The sequence below is a fragment of the Mycteria americana genome, chromosome 5 (assembly GCF_035582795.1).
Source record: "Mycteria americana isolate JAX WOST 10 ecotype Jacksonville Zoo and Gardens chromosome 5, USCA_MyAme_1.0, whole genome shotgun sequence".
Classification (NCBI taxonomy): Eukaryota; Metazoa; Chordata; class Aves; order Ciconiiformes; family Ciconiidae; genus Mycteria; species Mycteria americana.
Genome location: NC_134369.1, coordinates 73,355,728 through 73,379,446, shown reverse-complemented (window position 1 = coordinate 73,379,446; position 23,719 = coordinate 73,355,728). Strand labels below are relative to the sequence as shown.

At 40.5% G+C, this 23,719-nt stretch overlaps 1 protein-coding gene across 1 annotated transcript in view; it reads left to right on the top strand.

Annotated features, from left to right (window-relative positions):
* Positions 1 to 23,719, top strand: part of FANCM (FA complementation group M) — an 80,842-nt gene that overhangs the window by 37,198 nt on the left and 19,925 nt on the right. The window contains exons 9-13 of the mRNA XM_075504013.1: positions 118 to 311; positions 966 to 1,172; positions 4,424 to 4,658; positions 12,156 to 12,313; positions 12,916 to 13,068. Coding sequence (XP_075360128.1) covers positions 118 to 311; positions 966 to 1,172; positions 4,424 to 4,658; positions 12,156 to 12,313; positions 12,916 to 13,068 — 947 coding nt within the window. The remainder of the gene's footprint in view (positions 1 to 117; positions 312 to 965; positions 1,173 to 4,423; positions 4,659 to 12,155; positions 12,314 to 12,915; positions 13,069 to 23,719) is intronic.

The window sequence follows — 23,719 nt, the reverse complement described above, 5'->3', positions numbered from 1 at the left end:
AGTGAGATGAGAGCTGTGAATGTGTAGCTTGTGGTTTGACCAATCCTTACTTTTTTATTGGTAATTATTTTAAAGTCATGCATAAAAATGCTTTTCTGGCTTTTTAAAATTAAACAGATCAAGTCATGACTGAAAGCACATCTGTGGACGCAGTGGATACCAGAGTGATGATCTTCTCATCGTTTCGAGATAGCGTGCAAGAAATTGCAGAGATGCTTTCCCGGCTCAGTCCAGTTGTTAGAGTAATGACGTTTGTTGGCCACTCCACGGGAAAGAGCACAAAAGGCTTCACGCAAAAGGAACAACTTGAGGTAAAGACAAGATGAGACTTGTATTAGGAAACGGTGATAAAGAGTATTAATTGTGTAAATAACTACACGAGTATTGATATAGATTGTACGGCAGTGACTGAACTTTAAAGTGTCATTAGTAAATTCCTGTGTAGTTTGATTGCTTTCAGAGTATCCAAAATTATACTCACTGAACAAAATGTATAAGTAGAAATATTTTATATATTTACATTATATTAACAACTGCTAACTTTTATATATTTGAAAATCTGGGCAAATATTCAGGTACTTGCTTAGGGGAATTTTTTTTTTTCTTGTAGGTAGAAAAAATAAGATATATCCTTAAATTTTGATCTAGCAAAATTAAAAAAAGAAATATATATTTAATTGCAAAGTTGGGAAGATCAATTTTAGAAGAATGCCATGATTGGAGTCAGAATAAGGTGTGCTTTTTCTCCTTTATTTTAGACTTGAAAAGTTGATATGTTGATAACATTAGAGCGTAGTATTTGATCACAAGGTAGTAGCTGACAAATTCAGAAAGACTAAGTTTTGTAGTTTTAAAATATGTAGCTGTAATTTTTTCAACTTCTGTCTGAACCTAGAAAAACTGCAAAGTGTGTATAAGGGGCTTTCTGGCTAACTGGTTAAATCTACTTCTACTTGTTTATTCAGGTGGTAAAACGCTTTCGTGAAGGTGGGTATAACACCCTGGTCTCCACCTGTGTTGGGGAAGAAGGCTTAGACATTGGAGAAGTTGATCTCATCATCTGCTTTGACGCTCAGAAAAGTCCAATTCGCCTTGTGCAGAGGATGGGCCGAACGGGGCGCAGGCGGCAAGGCAGGATCGTCGTCATCCTTGCCGAAGGGCGGGAGGAACGGGTGAGTGTGTAGCTTTCTTCTCGCTGGCAAAACGAAGTGACTCGTTTAGTCTGTTCCAGGAAACTATCTACTGTGTGTTAAAAGTCACAGCAAACCTGAGCACTCCTAGCAATGTTTTAACTGTCCCTACAAGAAAGTATAATAGCCCACAATATTCTAAAAATATGTACACGTTCTCAATGTGAAGGGCTTCAAGCCTTTGTTCTTAGTAACACTTATTTTGTAAATGATAAACTGAAACACAGAAAATACGTGGGTTTTGGCAAGGGTACGGAACAACGTGTGGAAGAGAGGGACAGGGCTCTGAGAGCCGAAGGGCTGGAAGTGTCTCGCTCTGAACTGCTGACGACACTACGCTTTCAGACAAGTACTTAGTGGTAGCAGACTTGCGTGTGAGGTCTGAAGAGATCAGCTTAAGTGGAAATCTACTTTTGCTAAATTCCTGAACCTCAGCACTCAACTCAAGGTATAATTAATCGTCTCTGAGTGCAGGCTGCCCCTTGGGAAACTAATGTACCAGTGGAAATCTAAGCCGTGAGCTGGGAGAACCGATGTTCAGCTATACCAGCACACTGCCCAGCTGCATCCCGCAGCCGCGCGGTTGTCAGGTCTGATCCAAGGAAGCTGGCGGGGCAGGGTTTAGGTAGGAGGAGGCGAGGCAGTCCCTGTCGGCGTCACTCGGTGGTGAGATTGGTTGCAGAGTAATACGAACCTGCATCCTTACAGTTTCATCATGCAGCCCCTGTTGGAACGCAAGGCATTTTTAGGGTGCACCTCACTGTTCTGGCTGAAAATTGATTTTGTTCTTCGCTGGTTTTGTTTACTTGTGAGGTTGGTTCTGAGTTGGAGCAGGTTTCATGACAGAGAAGTCTGAGATCTGTGTAAGCTAATTGTAACCCCCCAAATTTCAAAGTCTTGCTATTATTTCATTTATTCCAGTCGATGTTGTGCTTCTGGTTTAAATTTGTAGGTAGCAGGTATTTAATCCTAAACGAGGGTCCAAAGAATCCTGCCTGAGGAAAAAAGCTGCTTTGAAGGGATGAGAGTTAAAAATGATAACAGTGAATGGTATTTGTAAATAGATATTTTTCTCACGCTGCTTATGAAGACTGATTACTACTGAAAGCTCTGCTCTGTAAGGGGTTATTAAAATGGTCCCTTAAATTCCTTGGAGTGTCACTTAAGCAGTTGGATTACTGTGTTCTTAACATTTTCTCAGAAATCTTTGAATCGGAACCTTCCCCCAGGTAGGATAGTAATTTTTTTTTTTTTTTTTTTTTTTTTTTTGAGATCATGAAATAAATTTAGTTGCTGAACAATACTGGTGTTGGTTGGTTGGTTTTGCTTAGGCGGGGGTTGGGGTTGTGTTTGGGTTTTTTCTTTTTTGATTGAGTCTCTTTCCAGATCTGTTAATGTGGAGATTCTTCCCCATCATATAACTTGCAGCTAAGTAATTAATGGTCTCCTATCAATTCGTGGGCATTTGGGTTTTTTTAAACAAAAAAATCAAACCACTTCAAGTCAATTATAAAGCTTTTGAAGAAACTTTATTGGGAAAAATTGGAAAATGCAGGTCTGGAAGTTTGCTGTTTGACAGGAATTTCCATTACAGAAGTGCTTATTGCTCTGCTCTGGTCCTCTCCTCCTCGCGTTTCCCCGGCCGGTTGAGCTGTCCCCTGTGGAAGCGCGCTGCGTCCCAGCGGTGCGGCGCACGTCACGCGGTTGCACCCTGCTAATGCCCTGGGTTCCCTGAGCGTTCCGCTAACAAATCTTCTGCCTTTCTAGTTCGGCTGTATTCCGAACTAGATGTGCTGTGTTCTGATTTGGGTTTTTTAACGTCTTGTGACAGCTCAGCTGCATGTGCATCAGCCTGGAAGGGGGCTGTTAGCTGTGGATTTAAACTGGTACAAAGAGAAGGGCACAGGGGAGCTCACAGCCTCTCGGGCTCCTGTCAGGCCAAGCTGACACTCTCTGTGAAACAAAGGAAAAGGAAACATACTGTCTCAGTAACAGCAAAGTAACAATTCTGTTAAGCAATGAATTTGGTAATACAATTTTATTTTTTTTTTTTTTTCATAAAAAGACTTTTTTGCCTGTTCTAGGAGTAAAAGGTATTTATTGGAATGCCTGCGGGACGGTAACATAGAGCTAGCCATGAACCTCTTCTAGTTTTATTCAGAGAGCACCTTTTTGTGTGTCTCCTCTAATCCTGGCTTCCAGAGATCATCTCTCTCAAAAGAACATAGCTGCCATACTGTCATACTCGGAGCACTTAGTCTGCCTAACTGGGCATGCTGTCTCCATCGGTGACCTGTAAGAGAGGGTCAGAGAAGAGTATTAGGACAAGAAATGTTCAGAGGGGGAGCCACTTTCTTTCCTTAGTTTCTCCATCTTTGTCTTGGTTTCTCTGTTGCACAATAAAAATGGAGTGTAATTAAAAGGACTTGGAGCATGTATGACATTAACAAATAATCTTATGCCTTTTTTTTGCTTGACCTCCTTTCTTTGTTTCTGATGTAATCTAATTTACGTCATCCCTGTATCTACTGCAGATTGTAAATTCCCCCAGGTAAGGGCTGTGTTTCTTTTTCTCAAGTGCTGTGCCTGCTTCTGATCTATTTACAGAGTATAAAAAGCTGTACATTGTTTTATATTTTGTATTGTTTGCAACTTAAAGAACAATTCTCTGGTACTTCCAGAGAACAGTTCTCTGGTACTTCCTTGCTTTTTGTTACATTTGCTTTGAATGTTTTACCTAGGCACAAAACAATGATAATTCAAATTTAATTTGACTTAGATATTTTAGTAGGGAAGCTCTTTAAAAAAGCAAAAACCCCCGAACTTAGTAGCTATGTTTTAATGTATTCATTATCAGTTTTTCAGTACAAGCTTATTGCTTTGTTGTTTTCATCTGTGCCCTTCTGTTCCTTTGCTCTCTGCTTTGGTTACCATAACGTGGAGACGCAGTGGAACCCCTGAACTTGCAGTGCAAGAACCTGCACAAGCAGTTATGTTGACCTAACGGACAATAGTCACGGAAGAGGGAATATGGTTGGCTCTCAGGGTCTTGCATCATATTTTGTTTTAGTTGTGTTTGGGGAAGAAAAGAAAAAAGGAAAAACCAAAAAGCATCGTGATGATGGAACACAAAATAACGAGAAACCCCACAGACACTCAGGTGTTCTTTTCCTTTTGATCAAGTCATGTGAAAAAACAATCCAACAACATATAATTTATCTTCTCTTTTACAGACTTACAATCAAAGCCAGTCTAACAAAAGGAGCATCCACAAAGCTATTTCAGGAAACAAAATGCTTCATTTTTACCAGCATAGTCCACGTATGATTCCAGAAGGCATAAATCCAAAGTTGCATAAAATGTTTATTACTGCTGAAAAATATGAACCAAGCAGTTCAAGAATGCTTTCCAAAGAGAGAAGATCTAGTTCCCTCCAGCATAAATCTGCTCTCTTTTCCTGTGTCACGGGTAAGAGGATTATGGTGTTTTTCTAAGCCCTGCATAAGCTGCTATCTCATGTTGTTATATTACAGCATATCAAAACGGCGTGCTCACATGAGTTTTGGGTCTAGCAAAAGTGTAATTTCTGTCAGCTGTAGCCTTTCAACTGTGATACTGTGCTAAAGGATTTCAGGGGGAGGAAAAGGAGAAATCAAGGGTAGGATACTTATCAATTGCACACATCCTTGGAGGAAAATTAATCTAAAAAGAGAAATGGCTCTTCAGCTGATGCAGTTACATGGAACTGAAATGCTCAGTAAACTGAACAAAATTATAAGATAGGAAGAAAGAGCTAAGTTTTGTAAATACTTGGAAATTGTCGTGCTCGATCTCTTTGGTTAAGTGCTTTCTGTAAAGATCCAATAGCAACTTCTTGAAAGAAGAAACTCCTAAAACCCTTGGGAAACTTCATATTTCAGTATCTGAGTAGTTAGACTTTAGAGTTAGTGTTTTTTAAATGCTTCTGATCACAAAAATTCTTATTATCAAAATCTACATCTGATCTCTTTCCAAACACCATCCAGGGCAAACAAAAGGCTGAACACAGAAAGGGGAAGCAAGCTACAAAATCATGCAGGGAAAAATCAGCTTCCCCTTTGGCCTCCAAACCAGTTCATGCTATCTCCCATTTTGCAGGGTAGAAATGTAATGGAGAAGAATTAGTATTGATAAATCAATCTGTACATGCCATCCTCAGCCCAAACTCTTTGTAAGTGTGCACGTGCTGCAGACCCAGCTGCGGCACAGCTATGATGCTGATCATGATGTGTCCCGTTACGCCTCTGGAGCCTTCTGTAAGGCATGCTTATCTGGGGTTTGTGCAGAACCCAGATGGCGGCCAGTGAGGAAAACCAAGGATGGAATCGACAGACACAACTTGCAAGAAAATAAGCAGAGCAAAACATGGAATTAAAATACTCATTTTAGAATGTTGGTAAGTCTGTCCTAGAAAACAGAAATGAGAGGCAGTAAGTGCATAAAGAAGATAATATGCTGAACAGATTTCCTGCTGAGGGAATAGCACTTCAAAGGCTGTAATTACCAGGTTCCTTTTGTGTGAAATAGGTGAGCAGCTGCCACAATTGAAGTACACAGCGTGCGTGGAGGTCTGTCAGTTCCCCAAGAGGAACATGATTGACTGCCCGTCTTGCAAACAAGTGTTACATGAGTGCAAATTACTGAGCACCAGCTTTGTGTTGAAGTCCCCTTCATTACTGTATGAAGCAAGTGGCTGTTTCTGAATTTAATGATATTCAAGATAAATCTCAGAAAGAAGAGAAAGAAAGCTCTTTATTTTTTGCATTTTCTCCTCTCCTTATTTCAGTGCCCCCTTCCACTTTAGAAAATTGAAAAAGCTAGAAGTAATGAATAAGCTGTGTATGTTCTTATTTATGCTCTCTTACTTTTCATTTGTTCTTGCCGTTTAGTCTATCTTCAGGTTTGTCCGTGGAAGAATACATGTGCGCAGAAATTGAAGTATCATGGGCAGAATTAGCGTAGTAATTTCAAGCACTCTCCTTCTTTTCTAGTCAAAATTAAATATTTCCTGTTCTTCTTAATTTGATTCAATTTCTATTAATTTTACACTATCCTTCCACTTCAAAACCTCTTTCATAAATTTTATCTGTTTGTCGGTACCAGAAGGACACATTATTCTTGTCTTGCCCCATCACTAACCAAGTGTGTTCTTCAGCTGTATGAGCTTTTCTTCAAAAAGTACAGCAACAAGAGCAAAAATCCCCAAATCCCATTACTCAGCAGTCCTCTTACATTGTTTCTTCTAATTTGAGATTCTTTTTTCTCTCTGTTTTTTTTTGAGTGTGAGGTTTTTTTTAAGAGTTTGCTAAAATTGAGTAGCATATTAGCAAGCGCAGTAAAATCAAAAAACATTTAAGAAAGAACAGGTTTGCACTTAAAATGGCTTGGACTCACTGGAGGAAAAAATCTCTGAACAGATGTCTTTGGAGACAGCTCATGTTTTTTATGCTCATCTTGTTTTTCTTTATAAAATGAGAATAACTATCCCACAGGATAATTGAAAAGGTGAAAGTGCTGAAAGACCGGGATAATCATCTCTAACGTTACCATCTTTGCGAGTTCTCTGCCAATCTCCCCGCTCTGTGAGTGGTATGAAACCACAATAGGCACTGCAAAAAATAGCTAACGTGCACTAAAATGTGCTCTTCCCACACCCTCTTGTTCCTGGTAGCTGAATGTTGTTTTAAGCTATAAATAATTTCTTTTTGCATTGCATTTGTCTAGATGAAATCTCATTTTGTTAATTCTTCTTCTCCTGGTTCTTCACAATTACTCTACTCCCCCCTTTTCAGATTGTATCAATTTTGAGTTGTCTATAGCTGTGGTTTTTGTTCGATTTTACAATTTCACATTATTTCTTTCATTGCTGTTTTTAGCTGAACGATGCAATCTTCTTTCACTGTCTTTTCCTAAAATATACCAATGCCGTCTATAGACCTTTGTGGAGTTTTTATGCCTTTCCAGTTGCCTGTGCCTTTTAATACAGCTGTGGCAAAGCCTTTGGATAGCTGATAAATTTCTGAGTTCATCTCCTATTTGAATTAAACATGCATAATAATGCACATTACCTTCTCTAGTGGTTGTCAGAAAACTATGGAAATACTGTAGAACACTGCTGTTTTAAATGTTTATTTTCTTTGAAAGAAAAAAACAGTTGATCAAGGATGTGTTTATGCACATGTACTTCAATTCCTTAAATTCAGATTTCTTGTCCTGACAATACCCGCGTAGTAGGAAGGCACACTGCTTTGTGTGCTGTGCTGAGAATAAAACACTTTACATCTGCCTTGTACCAGCTTTGTCTTGTCCTGTTTTTCTCAGTAGAAAGCTGTCTTCATCTGAGCCAGGCAACATCTGGCCTTTTGCTTCTGAAAATTCAGTCGCCTGCCTGCTTCCTTGTGTATGTTTATTTTTAATTTTATTTTAAAGAGTGTTTTACCTTTGCCTTTCTTGGGTTACACCTTTCATTGTTTTCAGGATGATAGCTACACAAAAGTTTCCTAATAAGGTGGTGGGGTTTTTTAAACTTACTTCAGCTACATCTATTTTGAATTATTTTTTTCAGCCAATGACATGGCTTCTCCAAAATACCAATTGCATCTTTTCTGTAGCCATGCCTGCCCCAAACAAGCCGCCTGTGCTGTGTATGGGAGCATGAATATCAATTCTAATCTGGCCAAAAGTGACCTCAGCAGCAACATCGCGTGCGTTGCTTTACCTGTCATTCTTCCCTGCCCGCTTCCCGCCCCCGTGTTCACACACTTCCAGTAAAGGAGGCATTATTCTGCGTCGGTAGTGCGTAATTTCTTAGGTAAACCCGCAGAACCTTTGGACAGTTGGAAGTTTCTTTTGCACCAGCAGCTTGCTTCGTAGTGAGAAGAGGGTCAGTTTATAACAATGGATTTGAGGTATCACGGCTGGCTATACCATCCTGGTCAATGTGGTGCTTCCAGTTCCTTCTTTCTTGCCCTTAAACAGAGGTTATTCCTCTGAGAGCTGACAAATTCCCTGCTAGCTGCAGGCTAAATCCACCTTCTTCTCCCACTCCAGGCTATTTCTTGCTCTCCTCCCAGTTCAAGGGAAAGGAAAACATTTTGGTTCTGGAGAAAAACATGGAAAATAACATTAATGATTTTAGTGATATGTTTGTCTTAGTACATTGCATTCGTAACTCATAAAACATTCTTGAAGATTATTACCCTTAAAATGAGCATGTGCTACTTCACATGAAGGGGAGATGCTGTTGCCAATTACTAAATTCAACAGGGCATGGTAATCGTGGAATCACAGAATGGGTTGGGTTGGAAGGGACCTTTACAGGCCATCTAGTCCACCCCCCTGCCATCAGCAGGGACATCTTCAACTACATCGGGCTGCTCAGAGCCCCGTCCAGCCTGACCGTGAGTGTTTCCAGGGATGGGGCATCTACAGCCTCTCTGGGCAACCTGGGCCAGTGCCTCACCGCCCTCAGCGTAAAAAATGTCTTCCTTATATCTAGTCTGAATCTCCCTTCTTTTAGTTTAAAACCATTACCCCTTGTCCTATTGCTACAGGCCCTGCTAAATTCTCAACTATGTATCCAAACAGCCTAATCATTCTCCATTGGGATGGGAATTTTCTTCTGTAAGAGCTAAAGAAGAGCTGCTGGTACTTTGCAGTTAACTCAGTAGTATCCAGCTTAGCTTTCTACAAGATACTATAAAAAGCTAGAGCTTATCTGTAGGATATTAACAAGATGTGTGTGTCTGGTGATATTTTACATTCCCTAAGTGAGTCTGTCTGCCAGAATGTAAACTTCCTACCTTTGCTCTCATATTACCTATAGTGGTATAAGCTATAAATTGAACTATACTAGTGTATATGTTATTATTCATTATGTATTTCTGTTAATCTAGTCAATATATTTTTGAAATGTCTTTGGATCATTTTCTTAAGTTTGCTTTTAGTTTTGAGAACTCTTCTTCATCCACACAGTGAGCTTTAGTAATCTCTGAATTGTGGCTTTGTGTAAAAATGAAGCACTTAGTACTGTGCAGAATTGATAGCAGTCTATTCAGCTGTAATGATTCCTGATTAGTACAAATACATGCCTATTTCCCTGGGCAGCGTGCCTGTATTTTAGCAACCTATTATTTCAGAGTGCTCTGCAGAACTCTGTGACATCTCTTTTTTTTTTCCTTCTGTTAAGAATAGACTCTTGAATTTGCAGTTTGTGAACAGTGAAAATATAAGGTGGGAGGTTTTTGTTTTGTTTTTGCTAGCCCTGAAGTCTGAAATTGCATTTTACTTATATTCTGGCAGCAGTCATATTTGGCTGGGTCCCTGTTTCTTTCCATTTTACTTAGGTTTCACTTGATGTTGAACGTCAGTCCTGTCAGAGCTTAGGGCGTGTTTCCTCATCTAAGATGAGTAGAACAACAGTGGAGAGGGTTAAAATGTTAAGAAGTGAGAACTCGCAGAATAGTTTGCTTTAAGGTAATTTTCCTTCAGTGGGATATCTGCTTCGGTTTCTTTCCTTGTGTAACAGCAACTAGGTTGTATGGCTGAAAAATCGTTTGAAAGCAGACTTCAGCTCCTGCTTTCCTCTCTCAGCCAGAGATATCCACGTATTTGGGTCAGATGGTCAGGCCTTGCCCCGCATTGTAAGAAATTATTGTTTCTGGTGAAGGGAGCAGCTGAGCCACCTGTAATTTAGGCATTAACCTGCTACCTGCTGGACCATATTGCTCTTCTGCTTTCCCAGCCAAGGGGATTCCCTTCCCTTCCCCTTTCACAGGGAGATCTGTTGTGCTTTCTCATGTACAGAGTCCATTGTCTTGACAGCCCAAAATATTTATTCTGCTCAGAAACAGCTTAATACCTCTGTTATTGAGCACAGAGCTTCAGGAAGTATCCATTACCAAATTTTGCCAGCTGCTGGAGGCCTTCGTGCCTGTGTAATGTTGGACCATGTATTACTTAGGCAGAGGGTATCGCAGGATCCTCTTGTCTCTGTCAAAGGAGTTGTCCTCTGGAGCTGACACGCAGAGAACTGAAGTCATCTGTTGTTCTCGCTCTTTCCCTGGGCGTGTCTGGATGGCAACCGTTCATCACCTGAGGTGTCTGGGAAAGTTTCAGTGTACTGTCTGGACAGTCATCTTCAAGAGCAAGAGGGAACCCAAACTAGATCTCTTTGTCTACAAAGTTTTTTGCTGGTGCCCACTTTTTGCTATCTAACAACTTGCTGTTTGAAAATGCATTCTTGGTTCCTTGGCAGGCCATCTTTTTGCTTCTTGGTTGTGAAGATAAGTCTTAAGTGAGGCAGTAGAAGTCACGTTGGACTGACCAAGGGCGGTAGGTTTTGGTTACAACTGAGGACTCTTTCTGGCCTTTCCTTTGTACCTTGTCCAGGCAACACTGTCCAGAACTCCATGCTGATCCAAGACTGACATATTCTGTCTGGATGTGTGGGTGCTGGATATTAACTGTGAGAGCAGACCTAATACTTAACTGTTCTTATAAACAACTGGAAAGGCTGTGAGATAGGCTTTTCTGATAAGTGTTTTTCATTTCCTTTCCCTTCAGGTCTCTCTTTTTTTCCCTCCTCTGCTGGGTCCTTGAACTGTGTGCTAGCTATAAAGGAGTGTAACATCTCCTAGACTTGAGTAAAAATATTTTAGTAGCAATATTGTTCTTCTGGATTTTTTTTAACAGTGGCCTTAAAAAAAGCCAGTGTTGGTTAGTTTTTTCCAGCTGTGAAAGTCTTTTTCTGAACAGGACTTGAACCTAGTACTCTGAACTCTCAGGGATCTGTTTTTGAGTCTCTAATAAACATTGTCACACCACCCTGTGGAGACACAGTCTCTGGCAACACTAATTTGGAAGGATTGAGAGGTACAGGCTTGATTCCTCTTAGGTGGCATTAATTCAGAATAGGGTGTTGGCTGCAGATTCATCCCAAATCCTGTCTGCAGAGTGATTGTCAAATTAACTTAAATATTTTTCTCCAAGCTTCATACATCTGGGCTGAAAGCAATCACATTCTTAACACACTCTTAAAACTGATTCTTTGAATGCTCCTTTGTTATTCACACTGATGGCTGTTTTGAGGGATTTGGCATTTTTTTGCATAGCAGTGGTATCGAGGCTTGCTGTCACACCTCCAAAAATGACTCCATTTTCTCTCCATCACTGGAGCATACTCGCTTAGAGCCAAGCAGCACCAGGGCCTTGTCTTCAGTAAGCTGCCATGTGAAAAAAAGTTATTTTGTTTTTATCTAGCAGTGGTGCTCACAGGTGCCCTATGCTGCCCGCTTGCAGTGATGAGTCTAAATAAAACTCACGAGCCACTTCTTTTCTTTCCCTGCTCCTGGGGAATTTTCATAGTACTTTTGTTTCTGTCCTCTTATTCATCTCTTCCTTAATAGAGGAGATCGATTCAAAAAATGACTAACAAATATTTTTGTCATAACAAATTAATGTTGCTTTCCAGTATTTAAAGAGTAACTTAAAAAAAAAAAAAAAAAAGAAAAGAAAAAAGTGGGGGGACTTTTACTTATTTGCAGTTTGTTCCCCAAGGTCTCTGAGACACACGTTTAGAAATTCAAGCCACATGCTTTCCCTGTTTGCTATGCTGTCTTCAGGGCCTCTAGTTATTTGATATATGTATATCTCTCTATTTATATCTGTCTGTCTCTCTATATCTTTGTTTATATGATGCCTTCCCCCAAAATAATCATTTTGTAGATAGTTTTATCCATAATTATAACACATACAACACTGTTTTGATAGTTGTTTCTGACATCGGATTCTCTATGTGTGGTTTTGCTTGTGGCACAGAGAAGGTATTTTTTCTTTTGACTGGTATCATGCACAGTTCTTTTTATTCTGTGTAGCCTTTTTCTTAAACTAGGTAACAATTTCCTGTTACTGTTTTTCCCCCCATAGGCCAAAAGCAAATACGCTGTCATAAGAATTGGTCTCTGTCGCCTGAGGAATTTGAAATATGGGACAGACTTTACAGGATTAAGGAAAGTGACGGAGTAAAGGAACCGATATTGCCTCAAGTTCCGTTTGAAACCTTAGAAAACCTGGAAGAAATATCAGTGAGTTTAAGCTAAATGTAATGTTTCTCTTGACATGAGGCCTAAAGCATACCTTAAGTAACAAAGTCAACTATGAATTTGAAGGAGGTCTATATTAAAAATGCAATTTTGAGAATGATATGCAGGTTTTGGAGGTTAAGAATTTAGAAATTAGATGCTTGAAATGGGTCTTTGAGATTAGATCTTTAAATTAAAAATACATTTAAAAGTCTTTCAGTATACTGTTCCTGTTCCTAAGAATTCCATGCAGGATGCTGTATTCATGTAGGTATTGTATCTGCACTTTTTCATTCCTTTGTTTATATAACTATAAAAGTGTTACTGAAAGAAAAACTCGAGTTTTACAAGCCCTTTTTTGATTCGGAGAAAAAATTAGGACCTTTTATGTCATTTCACCACTTAACCTGTCTTCCATGAAAAGTCGTGACAACACAAAGCACGGAATTGTTTTTATTTTAGACCAGACTTAAACCTTTGTGATAATGTTTAGATACTTTTCTACAGTCAGAGTATTTATTGTTCCTGACAGAAAAGTAGACGCTAGTTTTGCTAAACAATTTCTTGATTAAAATCTCCTTGCCAATCTTAATTTCAAACTGCAGAAGCATGACGAGAAGGCAACTCATGAACTTTCCTTGTCTGAATGGAGAATTTGGCAGAATCGTCCTTTTCCTACATCCATGGTTGATCACTCAGATCGTTGCTACCATTTTATCAGTGTTATGGAAATGATCGAAGTGCTGAGACATGAACAGGTAAGGTGTTTACGTTTGGCTGGCTGTGAACATGCACCAGTATTTGATGCACAGTTAGAACATTTGAAAAATAATGAGTGCTCTCGTTCTGTCTGCACAGCTGAAACAAAAAGTGGGGAAGTGTTTGTGTGGGGCTAAATTAGGCACTGTGAAATGGATAATGTGTATTTAATTTTCTTTCAAAATGTCTCCCACTGGTATTCTGTAATTCTTAAACTTTTCCACGGAAGTTGTTTAAAAACAGTTAGTGTTTCCCTAAACAGAATAAACCCCCACCCATAAATCATTCTTGTTTTAATGGATCCAAGTATCAATTTTTTACAAAAAGACATTAAATACAAGAACTACGTATTTCAAGGAGCAAAGTCACCAAGGGTGATGTTCCAACTATTCCAGAGTGTAATAGGAATTGGAAAATAATTTTGTATCATGTATGTACATTAAATGCATCCCATAAATGTGATGCAGGAATGTATTGCATGTTCTAAGGTGGTTGTGTTTTGAGGCTTTTTGGTTTGTTTTCTGTGCAAGCTTTAATTAAAAACCTCCTAAGAATTAAAGGGTAAGAGGAGGGCAGTCAAACAAGCATGGATGAAAACCATTTGGGAGATGAGAATTTTGTTTGCTAACAGTTATGGATAGCAGATATGCCTTTATAATGAAGGCACATGCAGGAAAATGTGTGTAGAGGTAGATCTATTGACAGTACCTGAAGACTTCAGTTGTTCACTATTTTTTCCTCCAGTTTAGCTCTTCTGTGTTGCACACATATTGCTTTTTAGTGTGTTGAAATTTTCTAGGTCATCAGAATCTGTTGCTAAGCTGCCAGAGTTTCCTGAATAACTAGACTAATCAAGGAAGAGAATAGAGACATTGTAGTTGTACTCCTTGCTAGGAAAGTGTGCTAATGGAAAGTTGTAAATAGACTTTCAGAGCTCAGATAAGCTTCTCCACTTTATCACAGAACAATGGCATTCCTGACTTCTTTGAGCCTGTGTTCCCAAGCTAGGGTCAATAACTTACTGCCAGAGAGAGAGAACTTTGGGGAGAGTCCAGGTATAGAGAGCTGAGGGAAGCCAAGAGGCAAAGAAATGGTTAAAAAATTTAGAATTCCTCTTCTAATTGAGGACTTCCCTCCCCACCACCAAATCAGGCACTTGAAGTATTTGTGACTTCAGTTCCTTTTGTGGAAGTGTATTGATACCAGAAGTCTGTTCAGGTTTCCAAGTGCCTTCAAAGCTGTAGATCCTAAACCAGCATTTGGCACCCTTAAAATAATTTACAGAGCACATTTGTGAGTCACCAAGTGAGTCTTCAGTCTTCTCCCCCAAATTCTGCCAAAGTGGGTGCCAAAAATTATGAGCAAAGCAGAGGATCAAATCCTTGCTTTCACTAGCAAGCTTTTACAGAACTTTTACAGAGATAGGTCTGCCTACTGTCCCTTACGGGAATGAGACAGCCCAGCCCACCTACCTCTACTCTCTACTGTGTGGTGAGCAGAGAGGGTGTCCCTTCCACAGGCAGGACCCAAAACTATGGCTTCTTACATTGTGGTCATCGTGGTCCATTTTGCTTATCTCTGATGGCCATCCAGCACAGGGAGGGTGTGTGGTGCTGCATTCTCTGTGTTGTGCTCTGCTCGGAAATCATGCTGCCGTGTGCCATCGTAGCACACGAGCTCTCTCCCCAAGTGCTTCAGAGCAGCTCTGTGTACAGCATGTTGCAGTGCTGCAGAGAGTCTGCAAACAGAGTCTTGGAAAATGCTGGAAGATCTGCACTGGAAAGGCCAGGATACAGCTATTAATTGATAACAAGGGTTAAACAATTGGTTTTCACTATTTCTAATTTAACAGCTAAATGTCAGCTTAATCGTGATACATTGTAGGTAATGCTCTCACACTCAAAAGACTGGGACTGCCTGCTATCTCATGCAGCTGCCTCCCAGCTCAAAGTTTCAGGCATTATCTGGATTGATTTCCAGCCAGCTTTCTCTGATCTGTCTTAACTAGTCATAGGTGGAGATGCTGAACTTTCTTGTAAGTTAGAGGAGAAATTATAATTGGATGTCAGTGGCGTGCTGAAAACACCTTCTAGTGACTGCACTGAATGTGAGAGTTTACAACATGACACATCACTCCACCCTGTTGAAATCTTCTGCGGGAAAAAAACCCCACTAGTAGTAACTCTGACCACGTCTGACAAGGTTGACAAGGCAGAAGCTGTAATCGGCACTGACACACAGTTTTTAAACTTCAGTGATTGTCAGTCTCTTTCTTATATCTAAACCAAATTGTCAAGGTTCAGGGACATCAAAGCTTCACCATAATTGTTTCACAAAAAGCAAAGATGCAATGTGTCTTTATCTATTTTGTCAGCACTGACAGTGATTTCTTGTATGCGAGTTTTATTAATATTTTCTTAAGTCATCCGTGACTTCTCTGAGAGGCCCTGGTAGTCTTCCCAAGACAGGATATATTCCCACTGCCATTCACCAAAGGGAAGGGAAGTGAATGATGTATGTCATCTTTACAGCGGAATCGCCTTGGAGCAGTCGCTGTGCTGCGGCAGCCCTTACTCATCAGGTAGATTACACCAGCAAAATCTTGTTGCCCTGTGATTCGGGAGGGAACAATCTTCCATGCTGCTAACATGAGAGCATGTGTGAGTGTGGGGAAGGTGGTTTTCGTTTCCTGTTACTGCCAATCTTGTCCTTATTCAGTCTTCCTACAGCTTCAATTCTGGTGAATCAGAAAACGTGTACAGAGAAAAATGGGTGTAATTACACAGTAAATCAGACCAAAGAACCTTTCAGTATATAGAATTTAAAAAAAAAAATGTCTGTTCTAAACCATTTGTTGGTGAATGTCACCTGCTTTGAGGGCCATCACTACTGCCATAGGTCAGTTCAGTTTGGGCCTGTGGAGCTCTCTGGTCCAATCCAGGGCCCATGTAGACTAGGTGGCTCGGGGACTTGACAAATCAAGCTTTTGGGATCTCCAGGGTTGGAATCTATAGCTTTCCCGGGCCCCTGGTTCAGTGTTTGATCACCCTCACGGTGAAAAAAATTCTCCTAATATCTAATGGAAATTTCCCTCGTTACATGTTGTGCCCATTAACTCTAGCCTCAGCGTACCTCCAGGAAGCCTGGCTCTGTCTTCCCTCTGCTCTTGCATCAGAGAACAACGGTAATGAGATCCCCCTCTTCTTAAGACTGAACAGAGTTCCCTTGGCCTTCCCTCGTACATCCTTGTGCTCCAGCCCTCTGACAGTTTTGGCCATCTCTGCTGGACTTGATCCAGTCCGAGATATTTCTTGTACTGGGGGCCCAAAACTAGACTAAGCACTCCAGAGGAGGTCTCACAGAGGATGAACAGAGGAGAATAATTGCTTTGCTTGCCCCGCTGGCTACTGTCTTGCTAATGGAGCCTGGGTGTGATCGTCTTAGTTGCCACAAGGGCACACTGCTGTCTCATTTTTTCTGTCATGAGGTTTCCGTCATCCTGTTGAGGACCTGCCCTCAAGCATGTCACCTGCTTCCCCTCACCTGCTGTCATCTGCAAACTTACTGAACGTGCACTCTGTACTGTAGTCAAGGTCAGTCATAAAAATGTTAAACGCTAAAAACCTCTGAGAAACACTCCTCGCAGCTAGCCACTGGCAGGACTTCGTACCAGTCCTCACAACACTTAAACTGGCTGGACCACCGTGATTATCCACCCACCCTAATTGTCCACTTATTCAAACCATACTTCACGAGTTTAGCTATGAGGTTGTGTCAGAAGCCTTGCTAAAGTCAAGATAAACAACATCCGCTGCACTTCTCTTGCCCATGAGGCTGGTTACATCTTCATAAAAGGCAGTCTTGAATTCTTCATCCCTGTGCGTTTTGTATGCTTGTTGGCATATTTTCTTGAAAGCTTGAATGTTTTCTTACGAGTTTCATTTGAAGTTTGTACTTTAAACTTAAAATTGGAATAAATATAACATTCATGTAGCATTCTAATTTCACACATTTAGATTTTCCTTATGATATAGTATTCCCAACACTATTGCATATAAAACTGTTCACATCGGGATCTTTCAAAAATTGAGCAAGCTTTGCCAAAACTGATTATGCCACGTTGCCCATAGCCAGACCTGTGGGGAGGCATGGATGGTTTACTTTGACAGTAGCTACTACACTGATTTTTTTTCGTCTTGTAGAGTGTTTGTTCTTAGAAGAAAATACTAATTAAAAAATGCAAAAGTACAGCAAAATTAAAGAAACTGAGAGATTTGTAGGCAATGTTTTGAATTTCTGCACACCTACGAAGGCATGTTTATATAGGTGGGTATGTCTTGGCTGTATTCCTGACTCTGATGCTGTGTAGGTATGAGTAGCTGTGCGGGCAAAATTCCACCGACTGAAAGAACTGCCTGTGTTTGCAAGTGCAGGGCTGTACAACACCGGTCCCGTGTCTTTTTCTGCCACTGTATTTTCGTGAGCACTTCAGTTCAGCATAAGATTGGGAAACCCATGAGGTTTGAAATCATACTTTTCTGCCAAATGGGAGTTTCACCCTGCTCTGTTGCACAGCGAGACCCCCAGATGCGCTGTGCTTGCCCAAGGCACAGGCACTTCAGGGACAAGACTGCTGCTGCCTCCTGCGTTAGCTTAGTGTGCTTGTGCTGTGGCTGGACTGACGTATGCCCAGACGCATTACGTGTTCGCAATACACGGCGCACAGATTGGGATAGTCTTAGTTCAAGCTTGGTGCTTTACAGACTACTCTGACCTGGGCATTCTTGGTGAAGAATTTTTCTAGAGCAAGTTTAAACTTTCAGAAGTTTTGCTTTACCGTAGCGTTTAGATGTGTTTTGAAATTGCAGGAAGCGCTATTATTAAACAGTAGGATGGGATAAAGGGATGTTATTCCAGCCTCTGGGAAATTCCCCTTTAGCAGAAATTAAGCCTGTAAAAATTTACCTATAATGTTAGTCTTAAATGAGTGGATGGAAACAATAATTGTTTTAGGAGTGATTCAAAGGTTTTGCATGTATGTGCTGTGCGTCCAAGTTCCTACTATAAATATTCTATAGCCAAATATACCGCTGCTAATCTGCCTGAGGTTAATTTACAGTTCTTAATAGCAGAGGGATTTAAGACAAATACAAGTAAAAGCTATTTCCTTAAATAACTAAGATACTGAACTTCAAACCACAGTTCTATTGATTATTTTCTTACTAAGGGATAAAATACAAAAACAGGCAAATCATTATTTTACTATGAATAACCAAATGATCTGGAAGTTTCTGATGAAACTAATTATTTCTTGGCAAGAATCTCATTCAGAGATTAGTAATAACTTAATACGAGCCAGCTCAGGAGGTATTTCTGTGTTCTTTATGGGTGTTTTCTTTTCTCTTATGGAAGACAGCTCAGGAATTCCCTGATGCATAGCTTTTCTTTCCTTGCACTCATTCAGTGATTCCAAGAAACCTCCTATGCAGTTGTGTTTTGCATAATAGATTTAAAAAGTCAGTTAAAACCTTAGATATTTTTAAATAGATGAAGTGAAAGTGTTTGGGGAAAAAAATGTTATATGCTCTTAAAAACTTAAAGAAGTTGGCACAATCAAAAGAAAATAAAAAAGCAAAAGAAATCCCAAATATGAACCCTGCGGCAGGCACATCCACTGCAGAAAAGCCTTTAATGCCTGTGTGGCTTTATTACTACAGCAACGGGAACTGGGCAGATGGGACTGGATTTTCTGCTAGCTATGAGCAGGGATTTTTTTGTGTGACATGGTAACTAATCAAGTTGTCCTTATGCAAAATAATTCAATAGCTTTTAGCATTTTTGAAAATTAAACTGTACTGTTTGGAAACAAGGTCAGGGCAAAATAATCATTTTTATTGAAATGATATTTGTCTAGGTTTCTGAGGATAAGTAACAGGAAATATTGAAGTGCAAGTGCATTTTTTTATTCTGGGAGGCAGGCAATTCTTAATGACTTTTAAAAAGTCGTAATATTGTCAAATGTGGGAGTGTCTACTTCCCACTTCAAAGCTGGCAGTGTGAAGTTACAGTCAGAGCAATTCTTCTCCCTAGAAAGACAAAAGAAAACCCAAAGACTCCCATTAGAAGGATTGTCTCTCTTCTTCACTCAAATCATCTCTGATACCAAACACCTTGGGAGACAGGGTTGAGAAGATGAACCCGGAACAACTGCCACTAAAATCATCTGTCCTGTATCATCTGTCTTAGGTTGCCTTGAAGGATTCATGGGGTGAAATGCCTGACAGCGGGGAAAATGCTCCCAGGATACCCTAAAATTCCAAAGAACCTGGAAAGGCTTTCCATGATTTTGAAATTTTAAATCAGACATGTTCTGGGGGGAAAACACAGTGTTGCCAGCCAGCTGTGACTTTTTTCCAGGAGACACTGAATGCAAAGTCGAAAAATTGTTCAAATAAGGACAATGAAATTTTTTTTTTTTTAGGCCCTCATTGCCAATAGTCTGTCTCAGGTTAAAATCCTGATCTGAGATGTGGCAAGACTGCTTCCCCAGCCAGCAACAAATAATTTGAGACAGCAAATGATGTTTAGTTACAGTGTTTATGACAGGCAGACTAATGCATCTGTGGAACTGCGGGTTTGAGCTGTGGGACACTATTGTCTGCGCACTGAATCTGGCTTGAACAGCAGAGAACAGATAATCAGAGCAAACACCGTGTCTTGGGATTCTCAAAAGAAAGCTGTGCAGAGGTGGCCCAGCTTGTTCTTTATTCCAGAAAAACCCCACGGGAACACACTTCCTAGCGTGAAGGTGGAAGGATGTTTGTTTTGTTCTTAGACAGTAACGCTGCCAGGGAGAACCTGCAAGACCAAAAGCCTCAGCTCCCCAATTAAAATGGTTTCTTTGTGCCGTATTGATTCTTCTGATCTTGTTGCCAAATGATTTGAGTCTGAACGCTAATTGAGACCTGGTTTAGATTGTTCAGACCTTTAATTGCAGGTGCTTTCTGTTTTTAATGATCCTGTGCAGTTTTGTGCTCACAGTGAGAACGGAGAAGTAAGAGTGATTAGGCAAAGGATTTTGGGGTGTCAGCCATGTGAAAGGGACAAGGGGATTGAGCAGATTGTGTGGCACCGGGAAGGGCTTAGCTGTGTTAATTTGAGATAGCGTATCCACTGAGTTTAGGGGTGACTCAGTGTTCCTGTACAGCGCTGCACAAAAGCCTCCCATAGCCCTTGTGCCACAGGTCCAGGTGTACCCGCCAAAAATATTCTGTCCCCCAAAGTTAAATGATCTCAGTTTTCTAGAAAACATGCCATAATATTACAACTTATGGAAACCAAATAAAATATCAAGTATGTGATATAGGGTTGTCAACTTAAATCTACAGACAAGAGCAACTTCGTGTGCATTTTGTGGTATGGTATATATGACACCATTGTGTACAGCTGCCTGCCTTCTGTGGGTTTTTATTACTAATGTATGCACCCCTGATCTCCCTGCCTGCTGTCAGTAGAGTAGTAGAGCACGTATCGATTCTGGCTACTGTTGACTTTTGGTTTTGTTCCGTTCTTATTTTATTTGTTTAGGGGTGTGTGCAGTAATTTTGCATTTAGGTTTCTGAGTTTAAAATAGTTGTATGCTGTTTTTCACAAACTGTCAAAATATTTAGGTACGTGCATAATTGCTTGGTTGGCCTTAAGCTCTTACAGAAGACTGATCTGGCAAAACTTTTACAGCAAGTGCGCCAAGTGTAAACTGGCAATCCATTCTTACAGTCTTGGAACTCTTGCAGGAGGTACTATACACCAAATGCCTTTGAAGATACTATTTATGTTTTGAGAGGGGATAGTATTTTAACATTGTTTTTAATATTATAATAATGCACTCATGGCAAAGTTTAGTGAAATATAATCACATTTATTTAGAACACTGAACTACTCTAGTCAAAAAACTGCTTTTAGATGCAACAGTCCTGCTATCTGCTTGGCTGTACCTGTTGCTGCTTGTATTTTTAACATTGGCATGGAAATGCAGTAAGCTTAGGAAATTATGATGGCCACTGGGATTCAGGATTGTTTTGCTATCCATATTTTCATGGCAATTACATACCGGTATCCAGGTCATTGCTGTCTATCTCCCTGTGGTGTGGTGGGTTTCCCCCCTCCCCCTGTGTATTTCTGCCACACTTAGCACGGGGACATCCCCGGCTAAGGAAGTCAAATAGTAAACGTCAGCTTTAACCTGTCTGCGATGTCGGGTAACAGAGCAATCTGCAGTTATCAGGTCAGACGCCTCTAGCAGTAACTAGCTGTCACTTTTGTCCAGAAAGCTTTATAAAATAAGCAGTTACTAAACCACAGATTAGTTTATTTTCTGACACTTCAGATGTTCTTGAACATTCAGTCTTGCCTCTGTAGCCTCTTTAATGATACCTGTTCTCATAATTGCTAGGGTACATACTCCGTATTTTCACAGCATCACAGAATCGTATAGGTTGGAAAAGACCTTTAAGATCATCGAGTCCAACTGTAAACCTAACACTGCCAAGCCCACCACTGCACCATGTCCCTAAGCACCTCATCCAAACGTCCTTTAAATACCTCCAGGGATGGCGACTCAACCACTTCCCTGGGCAGCCTGTTCCAGTGCTTGATAACCCTTTCAGTGAAGTAAAATTTCCTAATATCCAGTTTAAACCTCCCCTGGTGCAACTTGAGGCCATTTCCTCTTGTCCTATCACTTGTTACTTGGGAGAAGAGACTGACCCCACCTCTCTATACCCTCCTTTCAGGCAGTTGTAGAGAGCGATGAGGTCTCCCCTCAGCCTCCTTTTCTCCAGGCTGAACAACCCCAGGTCCCTCAGCCGCTCCCCATCAGCGTTGTGCTCCAGACCCTTCCCCAGCTCCGTTGCCCTTCTCTGGACACGCTCCAGCCCCTCAATGTCTCTCTGGGAGTGAGGGGCCCAACACTGAACACAGCATTCGAGGTGTGGGAGCTATTTTGCTAATAGAGCTTCCTTCTTAGGCATCTTTTGAGTGTTTTTATTGTGTAGCTGTGTTTGCTGTATAGCCAGATACTCTTTCAAATTAGAGTATCAGCAAAATAAGTACAAGCAGATAAATGAATGGTAGCCAATTGCTACTGAGCAGGAGCAGATGGGAACTCCTCAAGAATTCCCAGCCGCTTAGATCAGCCTGGGTGTCGCAGGAGTAGGAGGTGTCAGACACTGACTTGGGATTTGAAGAAGGGTGTCGGGTGGCTGCATGAGCGAGAGTTTGTGATTCATTCCAGGCAAGCTGCCTGAAAGCAAAAAAGCAATGGATTTAGTAGATACATCAATAATGTGATGTCATTAGGAAGAGAACTATCACGGGTTTTGTAGAGGGAGATTGTGCTTTCTATGTCCCTTAGGCTTCTTTCATGAATCAACTAATTATATTTTTAAGGGTCATCTGATATACTTGAATTTCCCAAAAAAGTTTCCGATGGTGTTCCTTCCCCTAGAGTCTCTTCTGGAAGCCAAGCATTCATGGAGTAGGAGGGCTTGATTATTCTGTTCATTAACCAGTTCCTGGCCTGCACTCAGATGGCAGGGAGGTTAGCAGTGAAATCACATAAGCATCAAAATTGTTTAACCTATTTGCAAATGGTTTGGAAAAGCAATAATTTTTACAGCAGTAAAAAATTATTTTTGGTGATAAAAGTAAAAGATGGTCATAAAGAATTACAAAACTTCCTAAAGAATTAGCCTGTGAGCAAGATCTAAAAAGTTGGTGAATTAAATTCCATACCAGTAAGTTCAAAGTTGAATGAAGGAGAAAGCTGCCTTAGCCAGGAGAGAGTTGTTTTGGATGCTTCTGGGTAAACATTAGTTTAATCATCACTGTTACTCAAAAAAGGGATTAGAATTTCAGAAATCAGTAGGAAAGGAACATAAAATAAAGCAGAAAAAAGTATGTAATAGTCAAAATATGTAATATGCCCATATCTTGTATATAGTGAAAGTTCATCCACTGCCATTAAGGTCATTGGTGTAGATGTAATTTTTAGCCAGTGTAAGCTCACATGAAGTAGCCTGGACGGGCAGATGGACATGTTTTGGGGAAGGAGCATTCTATAATTTCTTTATTTCTATACTTTTCCCAATTCTTAGTCAGATACAACACACTGGGTTAAAGCAGCCTTTGTCTGACAGCCGTGTTTATTTGTCCTCTTGCATTCTTGTGCTTTGATCTCATTACTGGGCACTAACAAATACTGTATAGTACATACTTTTATGTTAAACCATTTCAGAGAGGAACATAATATTTTCCTGCCTACAGCCCAGTTTGCCAAGCAGGTGAGCAGGATTCCTGAAAGGCAGAAGCTTTCTCTGTAGGAATGAGAGGAGCTGGAGGAGGACTGCACACTTTGATTTCTCCATCCTTCAGAAGTCTTCCATTGCAATTGACGTGCACTTTACCTTCCCAGAGAGTGTGTGTTAACATATCCGATATATTAAAAGCAGTAATTATAGCCTAGGCGATATTTGTAAACCTTAAAAAAGTGTTTGTGGGGTGTGGGGTAGAATGGTCATGGCTGAGAGCATTTGAGGCACAGCATTTTGTTGTCCAGAGTACATGAAAGGGTGTCTTCCACGTGTTGAGGAT